Genomic DNA, 11,566 nt, shown 5'->3' with positions numbered 1-11,566 from the left:
CACAGGGAGCAATTGGCCGTGGAGTGGGATTCTCCTGATTAAATAAATATCCGTTAAACATGGTTGAGATATGGATAGATATCAATGCATGGTGTACAAAAAAACAGAAATAAAACATGTTTGTAGTGCTTGTTTCTTTGAACCAGATTCTATTCCGTTGCGCTTTTTTTCATATACGGGCATTGACCGCCACCTAGTGGTCATAAGCATACATCAAAATCTGACACGTTTATCTACAGTTTAAAATATTGCAACATTGTAACAAGCGATTTTTTGTTCACTATAGACAATCCAACCTTTCAAGAGCAGAATGCAACGCATCAGAAATATCAGTTCTTACTTTCTAGATTTCCATAGATGAATTAACCACTCATGATGAGACAAGCAGGGTCGTGCAGTAAATTTAATTTAATGATGTATTGAGGTAATTTCATCTGAATTAATGAAATATCCAAAATACATTGCATGTATTTTGCTTTGAGCAAAACGTTTGCCTATGTAACCTAGCCCTCCCACTGCCTTAGCGTGGGCCATGGCTATAAGGGCTACAGTTTATGTCAAATTGACGTCTACAGTTGCATTTTTGTTCATTTTAGCTAACCCTAATAATTTTCCTAAACTTAATTATCCTAGCCTGCAGCGTAAATTCTCTTAACCTGCAACTAAAAGTCAATTCTGGTCAATTCTGACATAAAATGTATCCCTTCTAGTCAAAACTCTTCACATTTCGGTCCTATTCACCGTTGGTATGGAGACACTAAACAGGCAGCAGAGAGAAATGGCAATGTGAAGATTGCGCAGGTGCGACCCTGCAAACTGGAGAACGCACCACATCCGATGAGGTGAGTGAAGTAGACCTATACCCTAGAAATCGCTGTATGACAAATAGTCCCCCCCACCGCATAAGCAGAGAACTTGCGAGGAATTGCGAAATGTATTCCTGGGAAAATGTTACGCGCAGTCGTGCAATCACTTTGATCATTGTGGCGTCACAGTCAGTGCAGTCGATGCAGGTGTATTTAGAAGCGTGGGTGTCTTGTAAACGAACAGCAAAATCACGAATACGGAAGTGTTGGTATGAGAAAGAGGTAGTCTATTTTTGTGTTTGCCTGGTCAATGGCAATGTTATTTTTTTGTCATTGAGGATTTTTGGTCAGTCCCTTAGCTAAAGTATCCTCCTGTTGTGTTGTTCTGTGAATGTCACAGATATCCTATAGCTAAGCTATTTAAAACGGGGCCAGTGCTCCACTGTCTGAAGAAGGTAGCAAGTTAGGTGTAACACTGCCCTGTCCAGGGTGTAAGAAACGTGACAGGTGTAGCCAAGCTATCTCTGCTCAGCAATTTGATCCACTTTATAGTTCACTGCATCTAATAACAACCCACAGCACTAACAGGACACACACAGTGCATGCTACAATAAACGGTCTAGCATTAGATAAACGGTGAATGCAAACATTGGCACAGATATGACATGTGCTTGTAATCATGCATTGGATATTATAGTTATCCTTAATTGAAACCTCACAATAACTTGTGAATTATTTTTACAGTTACTATGGCGAACTGATCAAGCCAAACAGCAACAACTTAAAAGAAGAGCACAGCTAGAGACATGATATAGGGAGTAGAGATCAGGGGTCCCTTGGCCAGTGAAGGCCAGTGTCTCTATGGAGGCCCCAAAGTGTGTCCAGCCAGGTCAGAGTGAGGAGGGAGATCGGGGAGCTGATGGAAGCTCAACACCGTGCATTGACAGTGGTGAGGGAAGCCAGCTGTAATCATCTGTCAGCCAAAGACAAGGAATGAATACACTACCGTTCAAAAGTTTGGGGTCACTTAGAAATGTCCTTGTTTTTTAAAGAAAAGCTCATTTGTCCATTTAAAATAACATAACATTGATCAGAAGTACAGTGTAGACATTGTAATGTTGTATATGACCATTGTAGCTGATTTTTTAAAAATATTTTTTTAAAGAAGGAATATCTACATAGGCGTACAGAGGCCCATTATCAGCAACCATCACTCCTGTGTTCCAATGGCACGTTGTGTTAGCTAATCCAAGTTTATAATTTTAAAAAGCTAATTGATCATTAGAAAACCCTTTTACAATTATGTTAGCATAGCTGAACACTGTTTTTCTGATTAAAGAGGCAATAAATCTGGCCTTCTTTAGAATGGTTGCGTGTCTGGAGCATCAGCATTTGTAGGTTCAATTACAGGCTCAAAATGGCATTTTCTTTGCAACTCTGCCTGGAAGGCCAGCATCCTGGAATCACCTCTTCACTGTTGATGTTGAGACTGGTGTTTTGCTGGTACTATTTAATGAAGCTGCCAGTTGAGGACCTGTGAGGCATCTGTTTCTCAAACTAGACACTCTGATGTACTTGTCCTCTTGCTCAGTTGTGCACTGGGGCCTCCCACTCCTCTTTCTATTCTGGTTAGTGTCAGTTTGCGCTGTTCTGTGAAGCGAGTAGTACACAGCGTTGTACGAGATCTTCAGTTTCTTGGCAATTTCTCACATGGAATAGCCTTCATTTCTCAGAACAAGAATAGACTGACGAGTTTCAGAAGGAGGCTATTTGTTTCTGGCCATTTTGAGCCTGTAATTGAACCCACAAATGCTGATGCTCTAGATACTCAACTAGTCTAAAGAAGGCCAGTTTAATTGCTTATTTAACCAGAAAAACAGTTTTCAGCTGTGCTAACATAATTGCAAAAGTGTTTTCTAATGATCAATTAGCCTTTTAAAATGATAAACTTGGATTAGCTAACACAACATGCCATTGGAACACAGGAGTGATGGTCGCTGATAATGGGCCTCTGTACGCCTATGTAGATATTCCAGAAAAAACAAGCGGTTTACAGCTACAATAGTCATTTACAACATTAGCAATGTCTACACTGTATTTCTGATCAATTTGATGTTATTTTAATGGACAAAAAAATTGCTTTTCTTTCAAAAACAAGGACATTTTTAAGTGACCCCAAACTTTTGAACGGTAGTGTATGTATGAAGAGTGTTGAATAAGTCATGAGGTCCCACTCTAAAATGTTAGATTATCAAATGTTTGAATACAGAGGCCAGGCATTAAAATGCAGTGTGTTTGCTTTTTCGATGCTGGGCTGAAGAAGTCAAGGTATAGGCTTTAATTACACTCCCAAGGGTTTGTGAACTTCATGGCATATTTATCTGCATTAGGCCTACATGGGGATGTAATGATGTTCTTATGTTTTTCCCTTAAAAGTGTCTAGTATGTCATGTTACTTACTTGTTAGTAGATTCTGCTAACTGTTCAACGTCATTGTCACAGCAACGTGTATTGGTGTGACTGAATACAGAACATTGCTCACCTTTGCTAGAACACTGTATTACTTACTATATGTACCCCAAACCCCATGTAGATGGATGTAGTTGTGTTTTCGCTCCTCATATTCAGAACCTCTAGGAGAGAGAGACCCCAGTAAAGACCAGCAGAGCAAAGCCCTGTGCCAACAACACACTCAAATGTTCCTGAACCTCACCACAGAGAAGGGCCTACAGCAAATACCATGTAAGCCTACACACAAAACCTTCAGACACTTAACACTGACTAACCAGTCATACTAAACATGGACTTGGCTTTGGTACCACTTATAACAGTACCATCAACTAACAGTAGATGAGAATACAGTTTGACTTGAATGCGTAGCTTATAAAGTGGTTATTACCACCGCTGTATCTGAGCTGTGTGTTTATGTATGTGTGTATATCAGCACCACCAGGTGAGGGAAGAGTGAGGCGCAGCTTGCTCAACCTGCCCATCATCAACCCAGAGAGACTGCGGACAGCAAAAGTACTGGTCGACAAAGCTGTAAAGGTAAGAATCTAAAATAGGACAACCCTCTATATATGTTATACTTAAGGTCATGTAGATACTATTTTATATATCTCTCTCTCTGTGTGTCTTTTTCTCTCAGATGCGTATGGTGTTCTCCATACAGGGTCCATACCCTGTGGTTCGGGCTGCCCTGAAGGCGAGGGGTTGGGTAGAGCGCCGCCTGCCTCGGCCAAACCAGCACTGGAGCCGGTGCCGTGGAGATGATGGGAATGATGCTGATGACAGTGATGATGACAATGGTGAGACAGGAAGGCCACTGCAAATCTTGTAGTAATTGATTCTAACTATCATTGACCATTAACCTAAATCCTAGATTGTAATCTCCCTCTATGCTCTGCTTAGACAGCCCAGACGACAGAGAGGAAGACCCAGATGACATGTATGACCTAATGGTAATAGAACGGAAGTGTGTGTGTGTGTGTGTGTGTGTGTGTGTGTGTGTGTGTGTGTGTGTGTGGTGGGTGGGGGGGGCGGCACACAGTTTTTATGTCTTTCCCCTGCCCATCTATCTTACAGTCTCGCATGGTGAGGAACGAAACGTCATATTTCTATTGGACGACGCGTAGAGAGACAGTGGACAACCGCTCATTGCGAAAGGAACAGATGACCAATCACTATGCCAAAGCAGGCACCTTCACCACCAAGGTTTGATGGCTTTCACATGGGAGACCCTGAAATGAACGAACTCTACCTTTTCACAGTCTTTGATCATTTTTATACTCACCACACCTATGTAGGCTATGCCTGTCTTCTCTCCATCTTTCTCATTTCTGTCTCAGGTTGGGTTGTGTGTGAACCTGAGGAACCTGCGTTGGTTTGATGCTGCAGACCTTGACTCCTTCTTCCCACGCTGCTATAGGCTGGGGGCAGAGGATGAGAAACATGCCTTTATCGGTCAGAATCCTCACCGGTCTCTTTCCGCACCACGCGTTCTGATCTGCCTATTTCCCCCCCTCTCTATCGGAATGCCTCACTTCTATAGTCTTAGGGGGATTTATAGTACTGCCTCTCCTTCCTTTTCATTTTCCATACTTTTAGGTGTGGGGGGGGCAACCTTCCTGTGGCAACCTCTATCTGACTTGCTTTATTTCTGTCTCTCTGTCTCTGTCTCTCTCTATAGAGGACTACAGGAGGACAGCATGCACCAGCCTTATACAGTGTGTTGTGGAGAGGATTCGGGGTGAGCGAAGTGAGGGAGAGGGAGGTGGCACAGCTGGATCAACTCACCAATCATGTCAAAGTAAGGTATTCCTCACAAAAAGAGGCCTACCCCCTCAATCCCCCCGATTTAGGTCAAACAGAGCTACAGGCTTCATTGTCTTGTCCAATCCCTTAGGTCAGAAAAAAGCATGCAAGCGTCGAGCCATGTCATTGGTGGCCTCCAGAATGATTGACAGTGCACTAAAAGTTTGCCAGGACTTCCTGGACAGCTTGGAACACAATGACATAGACATTGCCTTGGAAACACCACCATCCCTAACAGAACAAGAGTGGCTGGAGTTCATCCACAATTACTACCTGGTTGTCCAGTGAGTACTCCATAAAGTATGATCATTATGTGTCTCTGTCATGTCAGTACACGCATCTCTTTGTCAGTGTATCTCAATGGCACTTTTCACTCTCTCCCTCTCTCTCAGTGATGGTGTAGAGATAGAGGAGACTTTTCACTATTTGAACAGCTGTCAAGCTATGTTACGGAAGCTTCGTGATGTCAATCCACAGCTAGACACAGACGGCATCCACAACATCTGGATAGTCAAACCTGGGGCCAAGTCCCGGGGCAGAGGTGAGTTCCAAGCGGGGAAGAAGAGACAAGTGTAGTAGTACTTTATTTAACTCTATCCTCATGCTGTATTTACCTATAATATTTATTTAATGCTGCTTATAGTGTAGGCCTACACTAACTTTGTTTTTGTGTCTCTTCCATGTCCCTCCACCTGTGCAGGCATCATGTGTGCCAAGCGGCTGGATGACATCCTGAGGCTGGTGGACAGTGACCCAGCCCTGATCAAGGACAGTAAGTGGGTGGTGCAGAAGTACCTGGAGCGCCCCCTGCTGGTCCACGGCACCAAGTTCGACCTCCGCCAGTGGTTCCTGGTGACTGACTGGAACCCTCTCACTGTCTGGTTTTATAAGAAGTGCTACCTACGCTTCTCCACCCAGCCATACTCAGTTGAGACACTGGACAGGTAAGGGGGACATTTTTACCCTGTTGTTATTGGCATTTTACCATGTTGATTCCACATTTCACCTTGTTGCTAATTTCCTATGGTCTTATCTCTCTTGTTCCCCTCTATATCCCCCTTCTTCCAGTTCTATCCACCTGTGTAACAACTCCATACAGAAGCACTTTCAGCCCTCCCAGCAGCGTCACCCAGAGGTGCCTGAGGACAACATGTGGTCATGTGACCAGTTCCGGGCCTTCCTGTCTGGACAGGGCCGAGCAGCACAGTGGTGGTCTGTGGTGGTCCCAGGGATGAAGAAGGCTGTGGTCCACGCCCTGCAGACTGCCCAAGACCTGGTGGAGTCACGCCGAGGGAGCTTTGAGCTCTACGGAGCCGACTTCATGCTAGGTGTGAATGATGTCAGTGGCGTCAGTATTTGTTGTTATTGGCAGTGAAGTTCAAGTTTTATTGTCACATCCACAAGTACAGTGAAATGCTTAACTTGCAAGCTCTACCCAAAAGTGCAGTAATCAATGAATATCAAAATAGTATAACTTATTTAAAAAATACAAAATAAAAATACAATTATATATATATATATATATATATATATATATATATATATATATATATATACGGTGCCTTCAGATATATATATCAGATGTATATAAGAGTAGATGTATATATATATATATATATATATACGGTGCCTTTAAATATTTGTTTAAATCTCACCCATCTACTCTTAATACCCCATAATGGCAGTGACAACATGTTTTTCAAAATGTTAGCAAATTTATTGAAAATTAAATACAAAAAAATATCTAATTGACATAAGTATTCACACCCCTGAGTCAATACTTTATAGAAGAACCTTACAGCTGTGAGTCTGTCTGGGTAAGTCTCTAAGAGCATTCCACACATTGTGCAACATTTCTCCATTATTCTTTTAAGAATTATTTGAGCTCTGGCAAATTGGTTGTTGATCATTTTTAAACAACCATTTTCAGGTCTTGTCGTAGATTTAAGTCAAAACTGTAACTTGACCACTCAGGAACATTCACGGTCTTCTAGGTAAGCAACTCCAGTGTAGATTTGGCCTTGTGTTTTAGATAATTGTCCAGCTGAAAGGTGAATTAATTTCCCAGTGTCTGGTGGAAAGCAGACTGAACCTGGTTTTCCACTAGGATTTTACCTGTGCTTTATCTCCATTCCGTTTATTTTTTATCATGAAAAATACCCCTTAACGATTACAAGCATACCCATAACATCATGCAGCCACCCCTATGCTTGAAAATATGGAGAGTGGTACTCAGTAATGTGTTGTATTGGATTTGCCTCAAACATACAGTGCATTCTGAAAGTATTCAGACCCCTTTACTTTTTCCACATTTTGTTACGTTACAGTCTCTAAAATGGATGAAAGTTTTTTTCCCCCCTCATCAAACTTCACACAATTCCCCATAATGACAAAGCAAAAACGGGTTTTAAACATTTTTGCTCATTTATTTAAAATAAAAACTGAAATATCTGTCTGGGCCACTCAAGGACATCCAGAGACTTTTCTCTCTGTACTTTGCTCCGTTCATCTTTCTCTCAATCCTGACTTGTCTCCCAGCCCCTGCCACTGAAAAACATCCCCACAGCATGATGCTGCCACCTCCATGCTTCACCGATGGGATGGTGCCAGGTTTCCTCCAGACGTGACGCTTGACATTCATGCCAAAGAGTTCAATCTTGGTTTCATCAGACCAGAGAATCTTGTTTCTCATGGTCAGAGTCCTTAAGGTGCCTTCTGGCCAGCTCCAAGCAGGCTGTCATGTGCTTTTTACTGAGGAGTGGCATCCGTCTGGAAACTCCCCCATAAAGGACTGACTGGTGGAGTGCTTCCCCAGATATGTGCCTCGACACAATCCTGTCTCAAAGCTCTATGGACAATTCCTTCAACCTCATGGCTTGGTTTTTGCTCTGACATGCACTGTCAACTGTGGGACCTGTGGGACAGGTGTGTGCCTTTCCAAATAATGTCCATTCAATTGAATTTACCACAGATGGACTCCAAGTTGTAGAAACATCTCAAGGATGATCAATGGAAACAGCAAAAATGTAAAAAAAAAAAAAAAAAACTATTCCCTTTGTCATTGTGGGGTATTGTGTGTAGATTGATGAGTAAAAAAATACAGTGCCTTGCGAAAGTATTCGGCCCCCTTGAACTTTGCGACCTTTTGCCACATTTCAGGCTTCAAACATAAAGATATAAAACTGTATTTTTTTGTGAAGAATCAACAACAAGTGGGACACAATCATGAAGTGGAACGACATTTATTGGATATTTCAAACTTTTTTAACAAATCAAAAACTGAAAAATTGGGCGTGCAAAATTATGAGATAGATGAGGTCTCTGTAGCCCACACATACAATTATCTGTAAGTTCCCTCTGTCAAGCAGTGAATTTCAAACACCGATTCAAACACAAAGACCAGAGAGGTTTTCCAATGCTTCGCAAAGAAGAACACCTATTGGTAGATGGGTAAAAAAAAAACTATCCCTTTTAAGCATAGAGACGTTTTTAATTCCACTTTGGATGGTGTATCAGTACACCCAGTCACTACAAAGATACAAGCGTCTTTCCTAACTCAGTTGCCGGAGAGGATGGACACCGCTCAGGGATTTCACCATGAGGCCAATGGTGACTTTAAAACAGTTACAGAGTTGGATCAACAACATTGTAGTTACTCCACATTACTAAACTAATTGACAGAGTGAAAAGAAGGAAGCCTGAACAGAATAACAAATATTCTAAAACATGCATCCTGTTTGCAACAAGGCACTAAAGTAATACTGCAACAAATGTGGCAATGTAAAGTGTTATCTTTGGGGCAAGTCCAATACAACACATTACTGAGTACCACTCTCCATATTTTCAAGCATAGTGGTGGCGGCATCATGTTACGGTTATGCTTGCAATCGTTAATGGTTGGGGTATTTTTCATTATAAAAAATAAACGGAATGGAGATAAAGCACAGGTAAAATCCTAGTGGAAAACCAAGTTCAGTCTGCTTTCCACCAGACACTGGGAGATGAATTCATCTTTCAGCAGGACAATAACTTAAAGCACAAATCTACACAGGAGTTGCTTACAAAGAAGACAATGAATGTTCCTGAGTGGCTGCTTGAAAATCTTTAGTTATTAATAAAAAAATGTTTTTTACAAAAAACAGATTTTTCTTCCACTTTGTCATTAGAGTATTTTGTTGTTGACAAAAAAAAAGACAAATCCAATTTTAATCCCGCTTTGTAACAATAAAATGTGAAGAAATCCAAGGGGTCTGAATACTTTTGCAAGGCACTGTATATGTAAACAGGAGTAATAGTGACCAGTAGCAGGATAAATAGGTAGATACTAATATGGTGGGACTTCTTCTGTTCCAAAGGTCGTGACCTGAGGCCATGGCTGATAGAGATCAATGCCAGCCCCACCATGGCCCCCTCTACAGCAGTGACAACACGCCTGTGTGCAGCCGTGCAGGAGGACACTCTACGGGTGGTCCTGGACCGTCGGTTGGACCGAGGGGCACACACTGGGGGCTTTCAGCTTATATACAAACAGGTGAGGTATGTTTGTGTATGCCTTTAAGTTATGAAAGGGAAGTTTAATGTACCCCTGAATAAGAGGTTGTACAGATGTCATCTCTCTGTCTCTGTCTATAGGCAGCAGTGGAGGTGCCTCAGTATGTAGGGGTCAACCTGCTTGTTGAGGGCTCCCAGATCAGACGGCCCCGCCCTCCTCCTCAAAAAGCCTCCAAACCCTCTAAGGGTCGTTCCAACCAACCAGCGCCCAGACGCCCTCCTCAAAGCCAGGAGTATGAGGCTGTGGCAGAGAAACCCAAGCCGGCCCCCTCTAAGAAGGGTCTGAAGTCTGAGGTACGACACCTTACCTTCTCTGGCTTCAGAATCCAGACCCCACTTTCTACTGAGAGGCCCCTGGCCGGGGAGCCCTGGAGGCTGCAGCGTCTGGGCCTGGTTGACTCCCTCCAGCTGCCCCCCAGGGCTCAGTCCCGCTCTATGGACTGCTGGCGGAGACCCCAGGTTATTGTGCCCTGGTCAGGGCGAGCACGCCCCTTTGCTACCCCTGATATCTACAAAGGCCCTGTCCTTCCCTTGGAGGTCATCAGCCTTCAAGACCCAGACAGGGAGCCCAGTGCCCTGCTTGTGCCCACTCCTCTGGTCCAACATGCTGAGTTCAGGTTCCAGAAGTTTTTCAGGCAACAGAACCTCCATCGTAGGGTGATCAGGACCACATGTGTAGGGAGAGGAACTCACAAGAGCTCGTGACATGGATCGGTTATTGAACCATTCACTGACTGCTGCCTGATTTTGAAAGCTGTCTTTTTGCACTCAGCCATTGTAGGCCTACCTCATCATAATAAAGTCAGTATTGTATCCACTTAGATTTTCAGTCTTGGTATGTTTTTCCCTTTATACTGATTTATATAGATAACTGTGTGCTGTAGTCTTTTTGTCCAACTTGGCAACCTGGTCTCAGAGCATTTTGTATTATTCTGTACCGAAGTCTGAGATGGTTATCATATTGTATGCATAATATTTCTCAGATTATTACCAATCCCAAAAGGTATGACTACAAACAGCCAGAAAAGGCTACTCTCCTCGATGTTATCCTCACAAATAATCCTGATAGGTATCAGTCTAGTGTTTTCTGTAATGACCTTATTGATCACTGTTTTACAGCCTGTGTACATAATGGCTGCTCATTTAAACGACCTGTCCTGATTTGTCATAGATGCTTTTTTTTTTTACTTTAATGAGCAAGCCTTCCTTCATGAACTGGCCCCTGTAAAATGGTATAGAATCAGCTTGATTCGTCTGTCGAAGACGCTTGGACCGTCTTTTTTATATTTTCAGTGGTATTGTTAACAAACACGCACCCATAAAGAAAATGAGAATTACAGTGCCTTGCGAAAGTATTCGGCCCCCTTGAACTTTGCGACCTTTTGCCACATTTCAGGCTTCAAACATAAAGATATAAAACTGTATTTTTTTGTGAAGAATCAACCACAAGTTGGACACAATCATGAAGTAGAACGACATTTATTGGATATTTCAAACTTTTTTAACAAATCAAAAACTGAAAAATTGGGCGTGCAAAATTATTCAGCCCCCTTAAGTTAATACTTTGTAGCGCCACCTTTTGCTGCGATTACAGCTGTAAGTCGCTTGGGGTATGTCTCTATCAGTTTTGCACATCGAGAGACTGACATTTTTCCCATTCCTCCTTGCAAAACAGCTCGAGCTCAGTGAGGTTGGATGGAGAGCATTTGTGAACAGCAGTTTTCAGTTCTTTCCACAGATTCTCGATTGGATTCAGGTCTGGACTTTGACTTGGCCATTCTAACACCTGGATATGTTTATTTTTGAACCATTCCATTGTAGATTTTGCTTTATGTTTTGGATCATTGTCTTGTTGGAAGACAAATCTCCGTCCCAGTCTCAGGTCTTTTGCAGAC

At 42.5% G+C, this 11,566-nt stretch overlaps 1 protein-coding gene across 2 annotated transcripts; it reads left to right on the top strand.

The window, feature by feature from the left end:
* The first annotated feature begins 585 nt into the window (after window positions 1–585).
* Window positions 586–10,492, top strand: LOC110494532 (tubulin monoglycylase TTLL3). 2 transcript variants are annotated; one of them, XM_021569668.3, is made up of 14 exons: window positions 586–842; window positions 3,435–3,548; window positions 3,751–3,854; window positions 3,955–4,114; window positions 4,218–4,267; window positions 4,392–4,520; window positions 4,655–4,769; window positions 4,996–5,115; window positions 5,212–5,404; window positions 5,513–5,661; window positions 5,821–6,064; window positions 6,189–6,448; window positions 9,476–9,651; window positions 9,753–10,492. In XM_021569668.3, exons 2-14 carry the CDS (start codon window positions 3,503–3,505, stop codon window positions 10,374–10,376), a joined length of 2,370 nt encoding a protein of 789 aa, XP_021425343.3. In that variant the 5' UTR covers window positions 586–842; window positions 3,435–3,502; the 3' UTR covers window positions 10,377–10,492. The 2 variants fall into 2 exon arrangements, with proteins under 2 accessions (XP_021425343.3, XP_021425342.3); XM_021569667.3 differs by lacking the exon at window positions 586–842 and adding an exon at window positions 1,563–1,755.
* The last annotated feature ends 1,074 nt before the right edge of the window (window positions 10,493–11,566 follow it).

This window comes from Oncorhynchus mykiss, chromosome 17, assembly GCF_057628025.1.
Source record: "Oncorhynchus mykiss isolate SJ-2025 chromosome 17, ASM5762802v1, whole genome shotgun sequence".
Taxonomy (NCBI): Eukaryota; Metazoa; Chordata; class Actinopteri; order Salmoniformes; family Salmonidae; genus Oncorhynchus; species Oncorhynchus mykiss.
Note: the sequence above shows the minus strand (reverse complement) of the source record. Positions and strands in the feature narration are given on the sequence as shown.

What these genes read in the sequence shown, in the direction of transcription:
- LOC110494532 (XM_021569667.3), top strand. Translation starts at nt 1,668, where the DNA reads ATGGAGGCCCCAAAGTGTGTCCAGCCAGGTCAGAGTGAGGAGGGAGAT. An exon ending in GGCCAAGTCCCGGGGCAGAG is followed by an intron (nt 5,662 to 5,820) that starts GTGAGTTCCAAG and finishes CCACCTGTGCAG; the next exon opens with GCATCATGTGTGCCAAGCGG. An exon ending in CGGAGCCGACTTCATGCTAG is followed by an intron (nt 6,449 to 9,475) that starts GTGTGAATGATG and finishes TCTGTTCCAAAG; the next exon opens with GTCGTGACCTGAGGCCATGG.